This window comes from Artemia franciscana, chromosome 7 (genome assembly GCF_032884065.1).
Source record: "Artemia franciscana chromosome 7, ASM3288406v1, whole genome shotgun sequence".
NCBI classification, from domain to species: Eukaryota; Metazoa; Arthropoda; class Branchiopoda; order Anostraca; family Artemiidae; genus Artemia; species Artemia franciscana.
Window position 1 is genome coordinate 12,743,548 of NC_088869.1, and position 25,070 is coordinate 12,768,617.

Consider the following 25,070-nt stretch of genomic DNA (forward strand, 5'->3'; position numbering starts at 1 on the left):
CAACTGAGGAGGGCGCAAACGTGGGTGTTAGGTAATGCCGGTACACACGTGGATATTACGTAATGATAGCACACACGTGGGTGTTAGATAATACCGGTGCACACGTGGGATGTGAAGCAATCTTACACGTGGGATGTTACATAATGACAGCACACATATATCAGTGTTACATAATACTTTAAGAGATTTTTTTCCCTTCATGATTTCATTTTCTTTCAGGGCGTTTTCTCAGGGAACCTTTATATTCGGATGATTTTTGTTCCCATTAGGATTCGAAAGTGACATTTCCATCCAATGGAATGGTGCCCTGAACAGCTGGACTAGCAATCTATTTCTAATATTATGTATCAGGAAATAGATTCTACAAAATAACCAATTCCACACGCAATAAGAAACCCCTGTTACGTTTACTGGCTCGATTAAATGGTTTCCAATCCTCTCCGAACGAGGGCACATAAGCATTTTAATGCTATTAGTTTTTGTCCATTAGATACACCTGCCTATTACAGGCTTACTAGTGTTCAAACATGACCTACAAAGGTTAATAGAGCTATTGAATCAATGAGATGTCAAGTATCTTCGGCGTTAGATATTCCATTATGTAAATAATTAAGTATCGAAGTTTTATACTAAAAAGAGAAATCTAAAAAATGCAAACTTATATCATACATACAAATTTATTAATAAAAATCAAATTTACAAAGCATTATTAAAACACAAAAAAAGCAGTTAAAACTTAACAACAACAAAAAAAAACCTAAAAAAACAAACAAAAAGAACCCTAAAATTATAGAACAATGTAGGTTCTAGCAAGCAATTTCAGAAGGGGACAGGTGATATAAGAAGTAAATCTATTCCTTTTGGCTAGAATTACTGTTTCGCACCACAAAATTATGGAAAATACCACATTCCTCTGACACAATCTTCTTGACTAAAATAAATGCCTATGTTAATCCCTTTATTTCTTAGGATTATCTGTACATTTTAGAAACGAGTGCACATCCCTACGGTATTACTATCTCAATGGCTTAATGTGCGTATAGTTTTTTGATGATTCTAAATCAATTAACTATCTAAGATTTTTTACGCAATAACCTTTTTGTAAATCCCTTGGCTAGAATTTTTCTTTCGCAACATAAAATTGCTGAGAACGCAGCATTGCTGGCAGAGAAACATTTTGGTTAAAATGGATGACTTTGTTAAACATTACTTTATAGGAATACCTGCACCTTCAGAAACGAATGTGCCACCGTACAGCATTAATGCCTCTGAGACTCGAGCCTCAATATGCCTATAATATTTCGATAATTTTAAATCGATTGACTATCTCAGAATCTTCCTACAATAGATTCTTCACTTTCTTTTTGAAAGAATTGTTGTTTCGCACCACAAATCGGCTGAAAATACTGCTTTGCGGGGGACAGAGTTTTTGGCTAAATAAAAATCTATGTTAATGTTTATTTTGTTGGACCACTTGAACCTTCAGAGGCTTATGCAACACTGTACACCATTACTGCCCCTCTGGTACCCCTTATCATTTCTAGGACATTTTTAAATATTTTAATTTTAATAAAGTGATATCCAATTCCATTTCCCCCACTTCTGACCCTGGTCACAACGGTTCCACCTTCGATTCTTCTGGCTTCCAACTCGGTTCAGAAGACACCACTTCTCACTGCGCCCCCTACGATCCCAACTCAAAATCTGGCTCCGTTTGTATTTTTTCCGGTTTTCACACTTCTGTCCCTTATTCCACAATTCTGATTCACCAATTCCGCTCCAAGTTTCGCCAATTCCAAGATTTTTTATGCAACTTCCCCCATGGCAAAATATGGCTGGCAAATGGCACTACTCTGGTTCATATTATCACATCTAAGGATTTTTCAAGTTTTTTCCCTTCAAAATAAATTTATAAACTAAAAAATGACCATAGTTTTGTTTGAACAGCGGAAACCTGTCATTTCATTGCTGGATTGTAATGTTCCATAACAATTCCCAGTCGGTTAAACTCAATGGCTGACAAACGATACCCTCTAGCAAGCATTATCACACATATGATATTTTTTCGAGCATTTTCCTGCAAAAATATTTGTTAACTCGAGATTCTAAGGTTTAAACTTAATGAAAAAATCCCCATTAGCATTTTTTCTGATGACTCCTAGCATTTGAGGCCAGCGTCGCAAATGTACCACTCCTGATGATACCCTTTTGGCGCACAATATCAGACTTAAGGGTTTTTCAAGCTTTCCCCCCTCGAAATTAAAATATATAAACTAAAGAATGGTTTTTAGTTGAGATTGTTACGTGCTGAGTTTTGTTCCTGATATCTGTTCAATATCTCTACGTGAAACTTTTACATCGGTTTTTTCTTTGTGAAACTGATTTTGTTTAGGGAATTTGTAACGTGTTGATATTTAGTTCATGAAACTTGTTGTGTGCTGATATTTGTTCGTGAAACTTGTTGCATATTCATTGTTTTCTTCGTGAAATTCGTATATTGTTTTTTTCTCATCGTAAAACTGATTTTGTTTTTGGAACTAATTATGTGCTGACTATGTTCATGGAAATTGCTGCGTGCTGGGTTTTATTCATGAAACTTGTTGCACGTTGATTTTTTCTAATCTTTAAAGTTGTATATTGATTTTTCTCCTCGTGAAACTGATTTTCGTCTTGGAACTTGTTGTGAGCTAACTTTTGGCTCTTGTTGCTTGTTGTGTGCTGAGTTTAATTCGTGAAACTTGCTGCACGCTGATTTTTCACTTCCTAAAACTCGCACATTCATTTTAATCCTCATGAAACTGATTTTGTTCCCGGATTTCTTTGCGTGCTGATTTTTCTTGTTCGTGGAACTTGCTGCGTCCTGATTTTTGTTCTTGAAACATGTTACATGTTGGTTATTCTCTTCGTGAAAGTTGTGTATTGATTTTTCTCATAACAAAATTAATTTTTTTCATAGAATTAGCTACGTGCTGATTTTCTTTTGCGTGGAACTCATCGCGTGCTAATTTTTTTGTTCGTGAAACTTCTTGCACGTGGTTTTTTTTACTTTGTGAAACTTGTACAATGATTTTTCTCCTTGTGAAACTGATTTGTTCATGGAACTCTTTGCTTTCTGATATTTTCTTGTTCGTGGAGCTTGGTACGTCCTGTTTTTTTTCGTGAAACTTGTTGCATGTTGGTTTTTCTCTTCGTGAAACTTTTACTTTGAATTTTCTCCTAGTTAAACTAATTTTGTTAATGGATTTTGTTGCATGTTAATTCTATGTTCGTAGAACCTTCTGTGTGCTGATTCTTGTCCTTGAAACTTGTCGAACGTTGATTTTTGTCTTCGTGAAACTTATAAATTAATTTTCTCTCATCGTGGAAATGATTTTGTTCATGGAGCTTCTTGTGTGTTGATTTTTCGTTCCCGGGATTTATTGTGTCCTGACGTTTTTCATTGTGAAACTTTTTCTTTTATTTATTTTTCCCATCGTGGATGTTATACATTAATTTTCCTCCTTGTGAGACTGATTTTGTTCATGAAACTTGTTGTATCCTGATATTTGTTCATGGAACTTTTAATGTGCTGGATTTTGTTTGTGAAACTTGGTGCACGTTGATTTTTCTGTTCTTGAAACTTGTGCATTGATTTTTCTCCGCGTGAAACTGATTTTTCTCATGGAACGTGTTGCGGGCTGATTGTTGTTCACGGAACTTGTTTTGGGCTGATTTTCGTTAGTGAAACTCGTTGCAATCTGATTTTTCTCTTCGTGAAAACTGCATATTGATTTTGTTTACTCGTGAACCTCATTCTGTTTATGGATCCTGTTGCCTGCTAATTTTTTGGTCGTGGGACTCGTTGAGTGCTGAGTTTTGTTCGTTAAACCTGTTGCATGCTTATTTTTCTCTTCGTGAAACTAGTACATTCTTTTTTTTTGTCCCCATGATACTTATTTTGTTCATGGAACTTGTTGCATGCTGATTTATTGCTCCTTGAACTTGCTGCGTGTTGATTTTATATTCCTGAAACTTGTTGCGTGTCTTTTATTTCTTTTCGTGAATGTTGTACATTGATTTTTTTTAACTCATGGAAGTAATTTTGTTCATGAATTTGTTAAGTGCTGCGTTTTTCATAGACCTTGGTGCGTGCTTATTTCTGTGTGTAAAATTTGCTGTTTGCTAATTTTTGTTCGTGAAACTTGTTGTATGTTAAATTTTTCTCCTCTTAAAACTGATTTTTATTCATGGAATTTGTTGTATTTTCATTTTTGTTCGTGTAACTTGTTGCGTGCTAATGTTCTTGTGATACTTGTTACATATTGATTTTTCTCTGAGTCCCCCCAACCTAGCATAACCTAGTATAAGTTATATGAAAAAAATCAGTATCACGAGGACAAAAATCAATGCATAAGTTTTGCATAGAGAAAAATCAATATGTAACAAGTTTCAGGAATAAAATAGGCACGCCCCAAATTACACAAAAAAAATCAGCATGCAAAATGTTGCATAAATAAAACTCAGTATCATAAGGAGAGAGAATGAACATGCGACAAGTTTCAAGAGCAAACACGAGCACGCAGCAAGGTCTACAAACAAAGATCATCACGAACAAAAATTCATGAACAAAATCAGTTTCAGGAGCTGAGAAAATCAATGCATAACTCTCACGAAAAAAATCGATACGCAATAAGTTTCACAAACAAAAAAATCAGTACGCAACAAGGTCCATAAGTAAAATTCGTTTCACGAGGAGAAAAAAAAATCAATATAAAAGTTTCACGAATAGAAAAATCGACATCCATCAAGTTTCATTCCATGAAGAAAATCGGTTCCACGAGGAGGAAAATTAATCTATAATTTCCACGGTGAGAAAAATCAATCAGCAAGAGTTTTCACGAACACAAAAAAAAAATCAGCACGCGATTAGCTCAGGGAACGAAAAATCAACACGCAAGAAGTTCTATGAACAAAACAATTTTACAAAGAGAGAAAATCAATATATACGTTTCAAGAAGAGAAAAATCATCATGCGACAAGTTTCATGAACAAGAATCAACACGCACCAGGTTCCATGAAGAAGATCAGTATGACGACAATAAAAATCAATGTCAAAGTTTCGAGAAGTGAATTTCAACATGCAACAAGTTTTATGAACAAAAATCAGCACGCAGCAAGTTCCACGAACAAAAAAAAAATCAGCCCACAATAGGTTCCATGAGCAAAATGAGTTCTACGAGGAAAAAAATCAATGTACAATTTTCACTAAGAGAAAAATCAACATGCAACAAGTTTCACGAACAAAAATCAAGACGCAGCAAGTTCCACGAACAAGAAAAAATCTGCACCCAAAGATTTTAAAGAACAAAATCAGTTTCACGATGAGAAAAACCAATGTACAAGTTTCACAAAGTTAAAAATCAATGTGCAAGAGGTTTCGCGAATAAATAATAAAATCAACGCGCAATAAGTTCCATGTTTAATTATGAGCAGGCAAAACATTCCATGAACAAAATCAGTCTCGTGATGAGACAATTTAAAGTACAAGTTTCACAAAGAGAAAAATCAACACGCAGCAACATTTAAGAGCAAAACCAGGACACAGCAAGCTCCACAAACAACAGAAAATCAGCACGCAAAGAGCTCCATGAACAAAATCAGTTTCAAAAGAAGAAAAAAATCAATGTACGAGTTTCACAAAATGAAAAAATCAACGTTTAACAAGTTTCACAAATAAAAATCAGCAAGCAACAAGTTCTTAGAACAAAAATCAGCATGCAATAAGTTCCAAGAACAAAATCAGTTTCACGAGCAGAAAAATAAATGTACAAGTTTCACGAAGAGAATAAAGCAACGTGCAACTAGTTTCATAAACAAAAATTGGCAGGCAGCAAGCTCCATAAAGAGAATCAGCACGCAACAAGCTCCATGACCGAAATCAGTTTCACGGGGAGAAAAATCAATGTACAAGTTTCACGAAGAGAAAAATCAACATGCAGCAAGTTTCAAGACCAAAGATCAACACACAACAAGTTCTACGAACAAAATTCAGCACACAACAAGTTTCATGAACAAAATCAGTTTCACGAGGAGAAAAATCAATGTACAAGTTTCACAAAAAGAAAAGCCAACATTTAACAAGTTTTACAAACTAAAACTCAGCACAGAACAAATTCAAATAAAAACAAGTGTCACTTTGTTGTTTATAAATGTATTTTTGAGGGAAAAGGCTTTAAAAACCTTTATTAAAGTGTGATAATATTATCGGACCTAAGGATTCTTCAAGCGTTTCCCCCTCAAAATTAAAATTAATAAACTATGTCAAAATTGAAAATGAATAAAAAAAATACGGCGGTTAGAAGATATGCGAAAGTGCCCGAAGTGTTAGAAGATTAGAGCTTGTCAAAAATGAAATAAATAACAAAGACACACACGGTTAGAAGACGTTTGATACCGAGCAAGTGAGCCAGTCAAAAATGAAAATGAAGAGCAAAGACACATGCGGTTAAAAGAAAAGCAGTGGCGTGTCATCAATGAAAATGGAGGGAAAAGAAACATACAAATAGAAGACAAACGACACTGAACATGTGAGCGAGTCAAAAATGAAAATGAAGATCAAATACAGACGTGGCTCGAACAGTAGTGGAAGCGTGTCGAAAATGAAGAGAAAAGATACACTCGGTTAAAAGACATATTACACCAAGCATGTGAGCAAGTCAAAAATAAAATTTAAAAGCATTGACACACACGGTTAGAAAAAATGTGACATCAAAGATGTGAGCAGTCAATGAACAATTAAAAGAAACGAAGGTTTGGCGATAGGTCTTTCGTAATGATAAAAGACGAGCCAAGGCAAAAATTAAAGGTCCAATTATAAAAATGTAATTTTACAAAAGCACTACTTCTAATTTAAAATCGATTTGGAAACTATTTTTAGTGGTATATACATGCGAAATTTTGATCTATAATTGTGCATAATTTCGTCATATTTTTACCATACAAATTCACATTCCCTAGAAAAATAAATACAAATTATTACAAAACTGTTTATGCCCGGGATTGACAACTTTTTGGTCCATGAATGTGTCTCCTGAGCATCCATAACTGCGTCTTTTTTTACGTAAGATGTGTTCACCTTGAAATCTCATAAACTTGTGATTATCTTTTTTAACAGTTGTATTATTGACCAAGAGCCACTTAGTAAACATCTTTCTATATAACGTGTAAATCCCTTACTTTGGAGAAAATCATTCACTTATGAATCTTTGGCAAAACCTGGACACTCGAAAAAAAAATATAGAGAAAAAGTACTACTTTGGTAAAAGTGACAATTTTTTTTTTACCGAAATATATATATCTCCACTTGCGGAATGTTTCGTTTTGTACCATAAGTTTACAAAATATATTCCTTTTTTGCCTAGGCTTAGGCCCCTGCCTAGGCATGGAACAACCATTGGGCGCTACTTAAACTCAGGTTATTTTCCCTTGTTCATTTTCTAATTAGCCAATAATCTTGTCAATGTATTACCATTTTGTTTTCACTGCCACTGTAAAATGCACATTATTCACAAATAGTGCACTATTACTTTTGTAAATTCACTCACAGTAAAATTCAAGTCAAATGAAAGACCCTTTTTCACTCCACGCAGGTTATTATTGAAAACTAAAAACATTGTTGGCCTTAGCGCCAACCCTTGTGGAACACCATTTCAACATCCTTTGTACTCTGCATGGCACCCCTAATACTTACATGTACAGAAATACCTTAATAAAAATGTACTATATTTTAAAGGTATAAAGGAAATACCTTAAAAGTCCAAAAGCTACTTGGAACCTACAATTATCCGCTTTTAATTTTTTTATTCTATAACAGAGGACTGAAAACTTTAATAATTTATAATGAGGTTGCATAAAAAAAACACTTAAAAACTTCAAAATCAAGATGAAGTAACATTTGTACAACGTCTTGCAACAAATAGTAAGTTTTGTACAAATACAGGAAGACACAGTGGTGCACACAGGCAAGTAATTTATTGTGAAGAAAATTTTGACAGTCGCTAAGCTAATCAAAGAAATTATTAAAGTCTCCTTAAACAAAAAATGTTAGCAAGGTCAAATACCTCACAAGCCCAATCACATGGCTGCGCTAGTGATGTAGCTGGATGGATTTTTATGATTAACCAGCTCCTATGAAATTCAGTGGATATCTAAAACCCACAAAGTTTAAAGTAGACCATGCCATTACTTAGAGAGCGTTTGAGAGAATACTTTACTATGGAATTATACAAAAGTAAAATTCGCTAAAATTCAGAACATATTTTGAAATAAGTTTAATGCCCAAGAATTTATGTATTTGACAAAAGAATTGTATAAAAATCAATAAACGGAAGTAGTGGTGCACATTCAACAAGCAGCACTTATCCCAAGACATATTGTACAGTTAGCCTATCAGATGAAAAGGGACAGAAAGGGGGAATAACTGTGACGTATGAAGACTTGAGGGTAAATGTTTTACCCCTTCGTCCAAAAAAATTTCAAGTTCCCTCATCCCCACTTCCCAGAAAAATCTTAAAGATTACAGGGAAAAGAGGGTGGACTAACCAAAACATTCAAATTATGGCCCTCTAATGAAACCTGGCTGGAATCGTTGCTTGCTTTCAAGCATAAAGAAGCCAAAAGTATTCTCTCTATAAATTTTCTGAAGCAAATTGAAAGTTCAAGTTAGGCTGTTGCATCATCAGATACGCCTTAGTTATGGCTTGCGTTAGGATTGGCTAGAAGCTACCAACATTACCAATTATATAAAGTAAGGTTTGGCTATAGATCTTTATTAGTGGAATCTTTGACGAAGCGACGTGCCGTTGATGATGTTTTTACGTATATTCTACGTAGGCTAACTAAATCTCCGCTGGATATGGAAAATTGAACTATCTTTGCGTTCTGGGGCATACTCGCTCAACTTTGCCTTCCGGGGCATACTAAATTGAGGCTATATATGTTTGGTAGCTTGAAGTCTTGGGCTTAACTATTGTATTTTTTTTTTTTACTTCGTTGAAATTGTTTGAGGTTATATTAGCATTGCAATAAAACTATCTACAAGATCCCTATCAAAATCAAACTTAAACAGAGAAAATATAATTTAAAAGCTTGTAAAACATGAATTTTTACCATGACCAAATAAATGTAAGCTGTGTAGAGTTCTAAGTTTATGTGCTTATTAATAGCATTTTCTGTGTCCATATGAACATTCTGCTTACAACGAGACATATTAACTCACACAAATGAAGCATCAGCACGGGTTTTGGCTTCATGTTCAGCTTATCTTAACAAGAAATTGTGGTCAACAAGTAGACTAATCTTAAACCTAACCACAATTTCTTGTTCCTAAGGTTGATATAAGGAATCCTGAGTATTTGCAAAATGAATCATGCAAAATTTGTGATATTACTTGGAAGCTTTTCTTTTTGTTTGTGATTTATATATTTTGCCTGAAAAGGATTTCACAATACTTTGGCTTGTAGATATATACTGATTTATTTTTGCCCTTGGTAATAAATAGTGAAACTAAAACTGAAAGCAAGCAAAACATCCCTTTGTAAAAGTAACACCCAAAACTACAGGCATAGCCAGAATGACAAATTGGGGAGGAGAAAAATTACTGTTATTGATTGGCAGGCATGTACGCCTGATTATTTTTCTGGGGCCCAATGATCCAAGGCAAATCTAATTTTATAGTCTGAATGAGAAATATTAAGAGGTTTTAAAAAATTAGAATTTCTTTTGGATGGAGAGGTGGATCTCAAACCCAGCTGCGTTTGTCACTGATTGTTAAGGTATACAATTGCTGCGCTTGAGCAGAATCGTTGGCTAATTTTTCCCAAAATAGTACGGAAAATTATGAAAGGAAATAGTTTTGAAAATAGTTAGGGCTCCTGGCTAAATAAAAAAAAGCTTTTTCTACTAAGAGTGAAGAGCAGCATTAACGCTTAAAACACACAGAAATTATTCCTAATAGCAGAGGCATCCTCTCTTCAATACCTCTCTTTTCACAGTAAAGTTTTTTAAGAACTTTTAAGAAAGGTTCTGACTCTAATTGCACAACCTTTGTGTATCAGTAATCGTTCTTAAAGAACTGGGACAAAAGTTCATACTTTAGCGTAAATAGCGGGGTATTGAGAATCGGGCAGCTCCTCACATATAAAATATTTCCTGTTCATTTTAAGTTTTAATGCTGCTCCCTACTGTCAGTAGAAAAAACTTGTTTATTTTTATTTGATTTCTGATCGCTTTTCAAATAATACCAGAAAATCTGCCCTCCTCCGTCAAAAATTCCCCCAAAAAAATTCTCCATAGAAAGTTCCTCCCCTATAAAATTCTTCTCCAAGGAAATTACCCCCAAATAATTCCATCTTCGCTAGACATTCCCTCTTTCTTGAATCAGATTATTTCTTGATCACTATTCCGCCTGAAAAATACTGCGCAGCATGCTTTAATTTGAATAAACGCTTATTTTTTTTAATTTCTCATCTTTCTTCAGGTCATGGCATAAATTGCCCTGCTTGGAATATTTATCTCAAATTTCCCCCTCCCCTTCCCCAGCTATTGAAAAGTTTATCCCGCTTACAATTTCCCCTTGCAGAATTTCTCCTAGCTATAATTTCACCCTGAAGAATTTCTCTTGTGGGAAATTCCCCCTTCCCCACGTAAATAACCCCCCAAAATTCAAATATGCTGAATATTGTCCCCAGACAATGCTCCCAGAGCATCCACACTTGTAAATTAGGGTTGCCATCGAGAAAGTAAGACAAATTAAGCGAATTTCGTATATGTTTCTTGCAAATTTTATATTTTAGCAATAAAGGGGGCAACCCTCTTCATATACGTAATAATTTTTGTTCTTTAAGTTTTTGTTTTGTTTCTTACATTCAGTTTAATAAATTTGCTTTTTAAGTCTAATTGTTGATTGTTTTTCAAGTAATGCCTGGAAATCCAGCTCCCCTTTTTGGAAAGCCCTTCTCCTACAAAACATTCCTCCAAGAAAAGCGAAAAGTATTTGTATACTTCACAATAGCCAAAACTGTATGTAAACGGTAGGCAAAGATTATAGCTTTTACCCCTTCCCCCAGGGGCTGTGGGGTCAAGTCATCTTCAATGACGTAGCTATCACATTTTTCAACTATGCTGAACAAAATGGCTATCTCAAAATGTTGATCGGACTACTTTGGAATAAAATGGGTGAGGGAGGGGTGCTAGCTGCCATTTAATGTTTTTGATCACTTAAAAAGGGCTATAGAACCTTAATTCCCCATCAAATGAACCGTCTTCCGATTGTCTAATATAAGTGGTTCGATACGATCAACCCTGGTAAAAAATTAATTAAGCAAGCATTTGTGATCTTGCTTCTAGCAAAAAATAAGTAAAATTCCATATTTTGCATATAGAAGCTCAAGACCTCTACTGTAAGGTTCTTTGATATGCTGAATTTGATGGTGTGATTTTCATTAAGATCACTTGATGGTTCAGGGACGTTTTTCCCCTTTTTCCAAATTTGGGTAAATTTTCTCAGGCTTGTAACTTTAATGAGTAACATAAAACTTGAAAAATTTTATTTATTTTGAATGAGCATCAATTTAGAATAAGTCTTATTTCCCCAAAATAGCAAGGGGAATTACATATATATATATATATATATATATATATATATATATATATATATATATATATATATATATATATATATATATTATATATATATATATATATATATATATATATATATATATATATACATATATATAATTTGAAATATTTATTTGCATTTATTGCATTATTATTATTATTATTGCATTATTATTTATTTTCATTATTATTATTTGCATATAAATATATATATATATATATACAAACCTATGTATACGCACACTTACATATGTACATAAACAAAAACACACATACATGTATACACATCTGTTTATATAAATTTATGTTTTGTTTTTACAAGTCAAACGAATGCTTTGGAGGGAAGGGGGTCTATCTCTCCAATTTTCTCCCTCCCCCGGTCAATACTGCCTTGATTAAAACATAAATGTCAATGCATCAATCACATCTCTGTGTGTCTTAATGTCTTTGTCGATGCCGTTTGCTACATTTTTTTCGGCATAGAAAAACAAAATAGAGGTTTTAGCAAATTTCTTCTTTGGTCAGTAGAATAGAAACAAAAAATCAGTAAAACTTTAATTATATGCTGCATGATAGTTTAGGCAATGATTCAGTTAGGCCGGTTTAGGCAATGAGTCAAGCTACAAAGTATCACCTAGCACGTTTTAGAAGAATATTTTTTTGAATCTTTAATTGAAATTTGCCCATCTCAGAGAGCCCAAACTAATATTTTATAATTTTTCTCGGAACATTTTGTTAATTTGATTACACGAAATGAACTTGTACACTGACTAACTTTTCGAGCGGTAGTGGTATACGAATGGAAATTATTTTTGTAAGCTAATAAACAGCATTTTGAAACCTGAGGGGCACTCTATTAAGTTTGAAGAATTAATTTGAAGAATTAAGTTTGAAAAATTAATACTTCAAAATTTAGTTCTTCAGAATAGATCTACAGTCGAAATGAACCAAAAGGAAAGTGTTTTTGTAAAATATACGTGCACAATTTAAATTTCAATTTGTGCGAAATTTTATCATGCTTTTATATTTCAAATTCTCTTTCCTTAGAAAAAGAAAAAAAATATTACAAAATTGAAATGTCCGGGGTTGCAAACTATTGGTCAGATGTGTCTCTTGAGTATCCAAAAATTTGTCTTTTTTTTCCAAAAATGTGTCCATCTTCAAATCTCTAAAACTAGAGATTATCTTTTTTAACTGTTGTATTATTGACTAAGAGACGCTTAGTAAACATCTTTCAAAGTGGCCAGTTAACATCAGTCATAATGAAAACGTAAAAAAGCAATCCATAAAAGACACTTATAAAAAATAACTGAGTGTGAAAAAACGAATTTATATAACGTGTAAATCCGTTACTTTGGACTAACTTTGCTACTACTGCTACTAAAGCTAAAGGTATTAAGGTGAAATTTTGGGCAATCCTGAAAGTTTATTGAACTAAATCATAACACGTTATGCCGACACAAGTTGTCAAGAGGACGAATCACCAATGGTTCTAGGAAGAAACTATGTGTATGCAGGTATTAAAAGGGCATATAAGCAATATCATTGGCAGCGCTGCTCTGTGACAGCTTGTAATGTCATTCCTATTTTAAGGGAGCTAATTAGTTTGGAAATCAGAAGTTGTAGGGCTTATTCAAGTCATAAGTGACTGGAGGGCAATCGTCCATCTTCTTTAGCCAATAAATTTCCAAACACTTCCTCTCAAAATTTTAAGACATCCATTTTCTCCGGCATAACTGAACTGTCTAGTTAGTATATCTCTAGGGTTATTGGGTAGGTAAACCCACCACATTTATGCAGTTTGCCAATATTGCTTAAAAACTAAATGTTGCTTTAAAATTATATCAAAACGCACTTTGGTGTATGCTTGTTGCCAACAAGACATATCTGCAACATCAGAGGAACTCCTTAGGATATTGATTTAGTAGTGAGGGCTTTTAAGGTTCCACGACACCCTATCCCTAGACTCCACAACAGCCCCATCCCTCGATTCACGGCAGTCCTTTCCCCGTCATTCTATGACAGCCAGTAGGTGTTCAATACGTTATACAGAATGTTTTTCAAAAGATGAAGGTGTTGTAATTGGAGTTTACGGTGACATAATCTTGCCTGACTTGATGGATCATATGATTTGATTCAGTATTATTTCTGCATCAGGAGGATAAATATCTACATCATATTTAAATAGTGAAGATGAAACATTCCAAGAAAGGGTGTGTTGATGATAAGGTTGTAGTAGTAATGAATGCTGATAAAGAGAAATACTTGAGTTACGAAGAGGGTGCTAATGGTGATATTATTGAAAATGTATGCCAGCGTTGCCATGACAGTAAGGATTTAGATTTATTTGAAGTATTGAGAAAATTCAAGTTTTATAGAGGTGAATATGCGAGAGTAAAATCTTCAGAGAAGTTAGTGCTCAAAGAGAATATGAAACTAAAATGTTTAGTTGATGATGAGTTCCAACATCTTGCTGATGTTAAAACTTTACCCTTTGACAGAACATTACCCTTTGACAACCATTCAAAAGAAAATAAGAAGGAGAAAAATGTAGCTCTGTAAAGTCATGTAATATATCTTATCTAGGTGCCGAAACTGTTACGTATGTAAACACAATGTGGTAATACACAGAGAAATCACAAGTAAAATAAAATGGGCACTAGCAGGCATTATCTGCAAGGAAATTAGAAGTGAATTGATGAAAACAATATCACTAGCGCCAATGATAGTTTACTCACGGACACATTCATTGAACCATGGATCAATCTATAAAAGGAGTGAGATTGTTACTCGCAAGATCTATTGTTAGTCTACAATCTGTAGTGAGAGTGTCAATATTAAAACGTGACTGAAACGTGACTAGCGACTTTGGAAAAATGTTTGATTCTAGATGATGATTTTCTAGAGTTATGTTTTCATCGGAAAATATTTTCTCAAGAAATGCTTAACGATATAATGAGAAGTGATTCACCATCTTTTCACTATTGCATGGAACTTTTACACTATGGTTCAGATGCACTTACTCAATTTATAGACATAGAAATTGAAACAAAACAAAATATTGTTTTTATTTTGCTTTTAACAACTACCTAGGTGGCCATTTGGCAAGGCAAGAAGAAATAAGTTTCATGACGTCACTCCTCCTCCTTCTAGAAGACATTAATTTTTCCCGAGTCAGTTTTTTTCGAAGTGAGACAGTCAACATCGAAAAAATTGTAACACATGTTCATTTTGTTTGTATATATTGAGCAGCTGGTCAACCTATGAGAATTGTACTTTTTTTTATGACTGTAATGAAAAGTGTAAACTATGCAATCCATGTAATTAGCATAGAGGATATGAATTGCAAATTAAAGACTCTGTCTAGTAATTTTTTCTTGAAGAGATTTGTGAATACCATACTAGAGTTTTCCTTCGTTCTAGTTGTCACTATGATAAATTTTATTATTGGGAAAATAATTACCCTGGTATAGTTGCAAAAAAACCCTAAACATTATTTCAGTTTTTTCTTTAGAGACTGGAATCTTCGTTGTCTTAAATTGTTTTGGGAAGAAGAGCCTGGTCTACGCTTCAATTACTGAAGTAATAAGAGAGTTTGGTTTTTAAAATATAGCTGTGAAGATACATGCTACCATGATTATAAACCTACTGAATTTATTTGGCAGTTACAGAAAGTGATTCTTCATACGAGAATTTAGTACGCAACATTGCGTTAAATAAGCGAATTGAAACAGGTGAATTTTGTAATATGAATGAAAATAGTATTATTGACTTTACAAGGAGAAACAATAAAAATGAAGTTGCATTATATTTTAGGAAATTTTACCCTGATTATAAATGCCAAAATGAATACAAGCAGAATACTAACGAGCTGCCACCACTTATCATTATTGATGCTTTTCTATACGTGGAAGAAGGATAATGAAGGACACAGAGTATTAACATAGAAGTTTCATTAATAAACAAATTTAGAAACACATTTAAAACATTCCACTCTTAAGGCCCTAATATGTATATTATTCAGGTAGGAAAGAGTATTTTCAACTAGAAAGTCGTTCATTTGAGGCTTGTCACCATAAAAGCAAGGAAATTCACTTTAAGTATACTCGCCACATCGAAAAAAATAAATTATGGGATGAAAACCACAGTTTTTGGTTGGTAAATCTTGTACTGGCTTTCAATTTTGAACAATAGATATACAACTTTGAATGTAATATTTAAACGTACCACCTTTTTTATCATTGTCGGAAACCCTCCCCTTCCAACTTAAATTCTCATCTAAGTATTAGAATTTGAAGTATTTTTCAAAGAAAATCTTTAAAAGTGGCATTATTCACCCGTCTGAAAATTTTAGTTCTTTCAATCACAGACCAAGGATTTGAAGTTCAGACAACAATCGAGAATGCAGGGTTTTATGCTTATTTATTTAAAGGGCTATAATATAGATTTAGTATGCGCCATAAAATACCTTCTCAGGGAATACGTCACCCTGTAGATTCGTCTCATTTTCTTAACCCCCTTTTTCAAGATATAAAAAGGTAGCTTAAGTAGAATTTTATGAGAAATATATACTATAGAAGAAAACACTACAGAATCAGTAAACTTCTGTTTTACAACTAGGGAGAAATGGGGCTCATTATTATTGCCAAAAAGACACTTGTTTTTTTAGTATAATAGAAGAATATTACTCGTGATCTCATTTAATGCCTAAATATAATACATTTACTTAACCGTTTGGGCGGAAATTTTCCAGACGAGTGCAGCTGGTATAAATGCGAGTGTTTTCATCTGATTATTTTGGACAGCTGTCTTAAGGTAATTATTTGCAATCTGTCAGATTGCATTAATTTTGCAGACAAGGGGTGTATCCCCTTCTATTTAATAGCATCTGTTCGGTAGAAAGTAGGGCTTTACATCATTAAGAGTTCAACACAGATTTTCATCTTCTACCAACCTGCTTCAAAGCAGTTTTAATGAATTTACGAGAAAAAAGGTTATTCTATCATTTTGAAAATCATACAAGAGCAGGAGCCAGGTTTTTTAAGATGTAAATCTAATATAGAGAAATATATCAGCTCAAATATAGGTTTGCATTCCTGATTGTGAGGGGTAGGGTTTGGAAAGAGAGGATAATAACCTATTGATATCTTTTAGACATATCTGTTTTTTAAAGTTGATGTTACACGTTCAAGATCTTATGTAAGACTAAACAAAATTCGCTTTCTAACAGACAATGGAATCACCCGGTTCCCCATAGGAATAGTAGCGGATGAAATTCCGGTTTTTGGGAAATGACAGGAATCTTTTATTCCCTAAAATCATTACTCTATACTATGGATATAGGTTATCTATATGTTATAGGTATAGGTTATATGCTATAGGTTATATAGGTTATTTATGGAGAAAAGTGCAGCAGATTAGGGAGCACAAAATTGCAAAAAAACACGAATATTTTGGGACCTTGTATGAACTATGTCCTTACTTAGGAGGCGTTCCTAGAGGTTTTTTCCTGGCCCTCAGGGTTTTTTTAAAAGAAGATATTAGGTAACTATTACCTCTATTACTTATAAAAAATTCTGTGTGATCTAATAAGCAAACCCCTGTTACGTAGTTGCACTATAAACATGCCCTATAGTACAGCGTCAGTCCCGGGTGCGCATAATAGCCTCTTCAAGGACAAGTATCTCTGTTAGTTTAACCCCTATCTGGCTTGTTAAAGTAATTGGGCCCCCAATACTTTTCAAACTTTCGGGGATATTTCTATTACTAATTCTGCTCTTAAAATTTAACTAAATCAAATATATGTTAGTGTATCCATGCTAAGTAGATTTTTTTGGGAGTGGCAATAAGTTTTGGTTTTTAGGTCAGTTATAGGAGGTAAAAACTAAATTAAACACTACTTTTCTGTCAAGGTTTTCAAAAGTGTGAAAGTTGACAAAAATTGTTGAAAAAGTTTCTTCAGCATAACAATAGTAGGCTAAACATTAAATTCTTGAAGAAAACACCAGATAGATTCATACTATTATTTTCTTATTCTCTGAAAGATACTATTTGAATATAAAACGAACAGAATTAATTAAAAAACTTTCTTCATTAAATAAGTTTTTCAAAGAAAAGTAAGGAACTCCTATTCCTTCTCAAGACCAGAAGAAAATTTGCATTTTACTGAAAAAATACAAATGAATGTGTATTTTCAGTTTAACATACATATGCTAGTATTCATTCCTTATAATCATAACATTTATCATTTTTTTTATTTATTAAAGTTATAAAAGTGAAAATATTTAAAATTCATTTTTTCAGTAGAGTGCTAACTATTCTCTTGCCTAAAGATTCCACAGGGGTTGTGAGCCCTAATCATATTAATTTCTGCTTGTTTTGAGTTTGACTCGGCCATTTATTGTAATTTCTGTTCGTTTTGGGTTTTATTTATCTATTGATGCTGATATCTTGTAGTTTTATGTTTGTAGATTATTTGATTCTATTTTTGCTAATTTTTGGTTAAATGGAGTTATTTACTTTTCTTGGAATTGAATTAGTTTGAATTGAATTAAATGTTATCATACAAATAAAAAACACACAATTTAATCATTTCACAAGGAGGAAACAAAGCTGTGAGGACACACGACTACATGTATCAAATATCAATAAATGCAAATAAATATTTCATATATATATATATATATATATATATATATATATATATATATATATATATATATATATATATATATATATATATATATATATATATATATATATATATATATATATGTATATATATATATATATATACAAAATAAAGCTCTTTCGAGTACTGTGCTATGGAATCTACCGGAAGATATAGCCCTTAGGCTCTAAGAAATGTATCCTTTGAACCTCATTGATGCATTATAGAAGGTATATATAGGTCAATGTTCAAACAGGAACATATTTTCTATACTCAGGTCTCATTACTTATTGGGAGCGAGTGCAATGAATTTCGAAAACTTGTTCTTTGACACGACTTTTTTGTATAAAAGTAGCTTGAGAAAATGGCATTACTAGCAGTTTTGAATCAGAACATCAAAATGAAGAAGCAATCTCAAGATGATGCTTTTTATGTAAGTAATTTCGAATTCATAAGCAACTAGAATTATAATGCCTTTACCTTTTAATTTTTCCTTTAAGGAAATCCAATTAATTTTTATGTAAACTAATTACATGGTAAACTGAGGTCAAAGTTCGCTACCTGCAGAGGTGTAGCTTCTTATCAATCTTTTCTATCAGAGGTTTATATTTTGAATATTAATTTGACAGAGAATATTGATCTGGTTTAAAATTATCCTTGACAATAGAGTTATTTTAAATCCAAGATGCAGGTTTATTTGAAAACAAAACAAAGATTTGGGGAGGGGGTCGTGTTTGAGGTTTCGTGTCGTTCTTTGACACGTTCTTTGAGCCTGAGAAAAGGGCAGTTTTGAATCAGAGCTTCAAAATAAACAAGCGATCTCAAGATGATGCTTTTTATGTAAGTAATTTCGAATTCATAAGTAATTAGAATTATAACGCCTTTAGTTTTTAATTTATCCTTTAAGGAAATCCAGTTGATTTTCATTGTATATATATATATATATATATATATATATATATATATATATATATATATATATATATATATATATATATATATATATATATATATATATATATATATATATATATATATATATATATATATATATATATATATATATATATATATATATATATATATACAACCTTCCTAGTTCACTGTTTAACAGGCAGTGGTAAACTAAGGTCACAGTTCACTTACTACAGAGGTGTAGCTTCTTATTAAGCTTTTCTATCAGAAGTTTGAATTTTGAATATTAGTTTGACAGAGAATGTCGATCTAGTTTAAAATTGTTCTTGACAACAGAGCTATTTTAAATCGAATATATAGGTTTACTTCAAAACCAAAACAAAGATTTGGGGGGGGAGGGTCGTGTTCAAGGTAAATTTTTATGGGGGGAATCGTCCCTCGGGAGGGACATTTCTGGGAAATGAATGTTCCTAGAGAAACATTACTCTTTACTTTCATTTGAATGAATTGTCATATTTCATTTCTTTATGTTGTTAATACAATAATCAAGGCTATCTTAAATGTGAGAGTCACCAGCCCTCTGCTCTACACTCAAATCCTTGCACTTCATCTTACAGTTTAAGCTTTTGTGTAATGCTGCTATTCATTTAGGTGTACTATCTTTTTAAAATGAAATACAATTTTTCGAACTAAAAAAAAGACTGTAGCCATCAAGCAGTATGATGAGGAACATGTCGCCTTGCTACTGACCGTTGCAGCACCAGTCTTTTTAGTATGCGCAAGGTTTATCACATGTTTGTACATTTTTTAAATACTGCCCGTTTAATTCAACCTCTTAGTAAGTAAAAAGTAGAAACCACATTCTGAAAAAATACCTAATAAGAAATGATTTGAGTTGAAACAAGAAAAACATTTGCTGTTTATGCTTATCTTAATTGTCAGAAATATTTTGAAAAGGTGCTTGAAACACTGATTTACCTATTCTTAATCTTTTTCCAGTGTTAGAGGGACGATAACACATCTTAGCAGGCTCAAGATTAGTGACCAAAAATTATAATCACCAAGGTATAAGTTAATTGTGGTAGCTTTCCTAGCATTCCGGAGGTGGGAAGTTTGAAACTAAAAATTTCGTATCTTTAGTTGAGCAGCTTAACTTCACTGGCTAAACAGCTCAACTATTGCTTTTAGCCTAGGTATTCAAAAGTAACAAATCTAAAAATTTATAAAAAATAAGCTAGAGAGTTCAAATTATTTTTCACAGGCCCCAAAACAATATGAACAGGCTCGTAGTTAGGTAATTTTTCAAAGGAAAATTGACTTTGTAATTATCGAAGCAATATTTTTAAAATCTGAGACAAAAGCTTCTGTTGTTAAAATCCAAAAGGGATATATTGTCATTTCTTAGAGAATTAAAATGCAAGAGTAAGAATCGGTGCAATTTAGAACCTACATTTTAACCCCGATTTGTCAAGGGGGTGGGGGAACTGACGGGACAAAATCCGTGCTATCATTGAAAAATTCTAGAAATCAGAAATGAATTAAATATATTTGAAATTTAGACAATTACCTTGCGATACTTTTTTCGTGTAATGATCATCAGATTAAATAATATAGAAAAACCATGTTTAAATGATCCAAAATTAGCCATGAAAATTAGAATTCTAAGATTAAGGCTTAGAGTAAATCAAATGTTTTCGGTGAAGTCGACATTTTTTATAAATACGAAGCAAAAACCCTGTTTAAGCAATAAAAAACAGTCATTTTCTTAAATTGATATCTACCACATAGAAATTCTACTCTTAGCGAAAAAATCTTTGTCCTTTTCAAACATGTCTTGTTTGAAACTTATGCTTTGCTATTTTTGGTCATGCTGCTTCGTGGTTTCAGTTCTGGGTTCTTTCCTAGCATTTTTAATGTGGGTGGTTTGAAACTTATAATTTCGAATCTTTAGTTTCTGTTTCATGGTTTGACTTGTCTCCGATAGGATTCTTTGTCTATCTCAGAAATGTCTTATTTGAAACTTGTGATTTGTTATATTAAGTGTTGCTGTTTTATGCACTGGAAAATCAATGCACAACAAGTTTCACGAACAAAAATTAGCACACAAGAAGTCTTATGAATAAAACTCAGAACGCAAAAGTACTATGTAAGAAATCCGTTTTACGATGAAAAAAATAGATGTACAAGTTTCAGGAAGAGAAAAAGCAACATTCAACAAGTTTCACGGACAAAAATCAGCACGAAACAAATTCCACTAACAAAAAATCAGTTAAATAAATAAAATAAAAATAGTTAGTAGATAAAAATAACAATAGTTAAGTTCCATGAACTGAAACTGTTATGCAACATCCAAAGAGATCACGATGTAAACAAACAAACCCTGAAGGTTTTCTCAAAGACTCTCTTTTGGGTAAAACTCAAGCCCTATGACGCAAGAACCAAAGAAATCCTGATTTGGCGGGTACCTCGTAGGTTTTTCTTTGCCCTCGTAGGTTTTTAATCGTAACAATCAACGAAATACGGAAGTAAAGAAGCCCTGAAGGTTTTTCAAAGACTCTCTATTAGATGAAACCTAAAACCTATTGCGTAACAACCAAAAGAAAACAAAACCTATTATGTAACGCCCAAACCGTATAACGTAATTAAATAAAAAAAGTTTTTTTTAAATGAAAGTAAGGAGCAACATTAAAACTTAAACATTAAAACTTAAAACGAACAGAAATTGCTCCCTATATGAAAGGGGCTTTTCTTCCTCAACGCCCCGCTCTTTACGCTAAAGTTTGACTCTTTCTCTTAACTCTATTTTTAAAACAGTAAGAAACTTTAGCGTAAAGAGCGCGGCGTTAAGGAGGAAAAGCCCCTTTCATATACGGAGTAATTTCTGTTCGTTTTAAGTTTTAATGTTGCTCCCTACTTTCATTTAAAAAAACTTTTTTTTTTATTTAATTTCTGGACGTTCTTGAATTAATGCATGTTTTGATCTTGGCTCTTTGCAAATAAAATAATGAAAACGAAATTTGCATATTAATTAATTGCAATTAATCGGAAGATCTTGATAAAAAAGGAGCGAGGGAGGAGGCCTAGTTGCCCTCCAAGTTTTTGATTACTTAAAAAAGCAACTAGAACTTGTAATTTTTTACAAACGTTTTCATTGGTAAAAAATATACGTAAACTTACGAATTAACTTACGTAACGAACTTCTATATTCGTAAGTTTTTATTGCATATATGAGGGGGTTCAACCTTCGTCGCTCTTTATACTAAAGCTTAGATTTTGTCCCAATTCCTTAAGAATGACCTCTGAATCACAAAGGCCGTAGGATAAATAGTTGAAATTACTGAAAATACTTTGGTGTAAAGAGTGAGGTATAGCGAGGAGGTAAACCCCTCATATGCGTAATAATTTATGTTCCTTTTAAGTTTTAATGCTGCCCCCTTACTTTCAGTACAAAAAACTTTTCATGTTTATTTTTTCATTGTTTTTTTTCAAATAATGCTAGAAAATCCTGCGCCCCTTCATTGAAATTCCCTTCCCCCATGAGAAGTTTCTCCATGGAAATATCTTCCCACTAACCCCCCGCTCAACTCCCCCCCTCTAAACCAAAAAATCCCCCTGAAAACGTCTGTGCACTTCCTAGTAACCATTCATATATGTAAAAACAGGTCAAAGTTTGCAACTTGCAGCCCCTCCCACGGGGACTGCGGGGAAGTAAGTCGTCCCCAAAGACATAGTTATTAGGTTTTTCGACGATGGTGAATAAAATGGCTATCTCAGAATTTTGATCCGCTGACTTTTGGGAAAAATGAGCGTGGGAGGGGGCCTAGGTGCCTTCCAGTTTTTTGGTCACTTAAAGGGCACTAGAACTTTTAATTTCCGTTAGAATGAGCCCTCTCGCGACATTCTAGGACTACTCAGACGATACGATCACCCTTGGGGAAAAAAACAACAAAAAAAACAAATAAACACGCATCCGTGATCTGTCTTCTGGCAAAAAATGCGAAATTCCTCATTTTTGTAGATAGGAGCTTGAAACTTCCAGGATATGGCTCTCTTACACGCTGAATCTCATGGTTTGATTTTCGTTAAGATTTTATGACTTTTAGGGGGTATTTCCCCCTATTTTCTAAATGAGGCAAATTTTTTCAGGCTCGTAACTTTTGATGGGTATAACTGATCTTAATGAAACTCATATATTTAAAATCCACATTAAAATGCAATCCTTTTGATGTAACTATTGGTATCAAAATTCAATTTTTTAGAGTTTCAGTTACTAGTGAGCTGGGTCGCTCCTTACTACAGTTCGTTACGACGAACTGTTTGACAACCAAAGAAATTCGGATTTGGCGGGGCCTGAAGGTTTTTTGAAGGAATCAAAGATATCATTATGTAACAAGCAAAGCCTACACCTGCGTATCTCTTAGAAAACATTCTCTATGACGTAACATGCACCTGCGACTTGCCCTGAAGGAGTCACACCATTAAATTTTTTCTTCATTAAAGGAAGAAAGAGTAGCGACTATGGGCGTCCTCGACTCCAAAGGGTCGTCACTACCAACCTGTGTGTCTGATCGGATCTACAGGCTGTTTGGAACCAAAATGGATAAGTAATAAATGTTGTTGACTTTCAAAACTGTTCTTAGGACTAGTGACTCTAAATGGTGTACGTTGTAATTGATACCTACCTTTGCGCTCAGAAGCATTATGAATTTTGCGAGGGGTACTGAGATCATTTTTTCCAAATGTGGAATTTCCTACTATGGTCGAGCGTTTTGTAGAACTCCCTGAAGAGCAAATCGCCACTAAACCCTATTCATGATCTTAAACCACTAAAAAGAAAAGAGTAGCAGATATTGGCGTATCGTAGTACCTATGGGGTTACTACTGTTGGGCTGTTTTGTAGTTTGACTTCTTGTTGCATTCTTAGCAATTAGAAGTTGGGTTGTCTGAAAAACATGATTTCATATATTTAGGCACGCTTTTTTATTCTTGTTCTTTTCGATTCGGTGTTCCTGAAGCCCTTTCTGACCCTTTCCATCTTTGTTTGGTCAGTCTAATGCTCCCTTTATGGCTTCCCTCGCCTTTTATTCCCTTTAATGACTCTCCTTTGCTCTTCTTTATTCTATGCCACATCTTTTTCCTTCCATTACTATCTTACGGCATGGTTTAGTATTTTTCCAAGCCTTTTGGTCTCAGCTAGCCCTCTTTCGCTTTTTTTTCCACTAACATTTACTTACTTGAGTGTCTTATTGCTTGGTGTGGTCCTGTTCAAGATTCTTTTCTTTTTCCTCTTTGCAGATCTTTTCTTTTTCCAAACCTGTTGGTCTAGTCTGGTCCTTCATTCCCTATGAGACTTTCATTTGCTAGCTTTAGAATTGTTCTAGTCTTTTATAACCCCATTAATCTCAACTGCCAACTTTTCACCCATGTGACTTCAATTTCCTGTCCTCTTCCAACCCCCTTGGCCTGCCCTGGTCCTCTTTTCAACAACGCGACCTCCATTTCCTGTCTTAAGACTCGTTCCGGTCTTTTCCAAACTTACTCATTTCATTTATACCTCCATTGGCTCTTTTTTCCTTTCATCACTTCTTACGACTTGGTCTAGATTTTTTCCAAGGTTCTTCCTTTTATCTGGCCCTCCTTTGTTTTCTTTATCTGAATTCAGAATTTCTGAAACTATAAGTTCCTCTGACATCTCTTAACCCAAGTTTCTTTATCTGATGTGGCCTTCTTCTAGTCTATTCTAAGACCAGCAGACAATTTCGGTGTCTCCCCCCTTATTTAGTCTCACCTGACTTTTCTCTGAAACTCATAACTTATTCAGAGAGCT

The 25,070-nt window shown here is 33.5% G+C and overlaps 2 protein-coding genes across 3 annotated transcripts in view; one reads left to right on the top strand and one right to left on the bottom strand.

The window, feature by feature from the left end:
- Positions 1-25,070, top strand: part of LOC136028860 (iron-sulfur cluster co-chaperone protein HscB-like) — a 134,355-nt gene that overhangs the window by 45,417 nt on the left and 63,868 nt on the right. The gene's annotated exons all lie outside the window — the stretch shown is intronic.
- Positions 1-25,070, bottom strand: part of LOC136028862 (ferritin heavy chain-like) — a 40,894-nt gene that overhangs the window by 15,013 nt on the left and 811 nt on the right. The window contains exon 1 of one of the 2 annotated variants that reach the window (XM_065706802.1): positions 9,148-9,279. The exons of the other annotated variant lie outside the window; for it this stretch is intronic. Within the exon in view, the coding sequence (XP_065562874.1) occupies positions 9,148-9,246 (99 nt within the window). The 5' untranslated portion in view covers positions 9,247-9,279. Of the gene's footprint in view, positions 1-9,147; positions 9,280-25,070 lie in introns of those variants that run through there. 2 annotated transcript variants of the gene reach the window in all.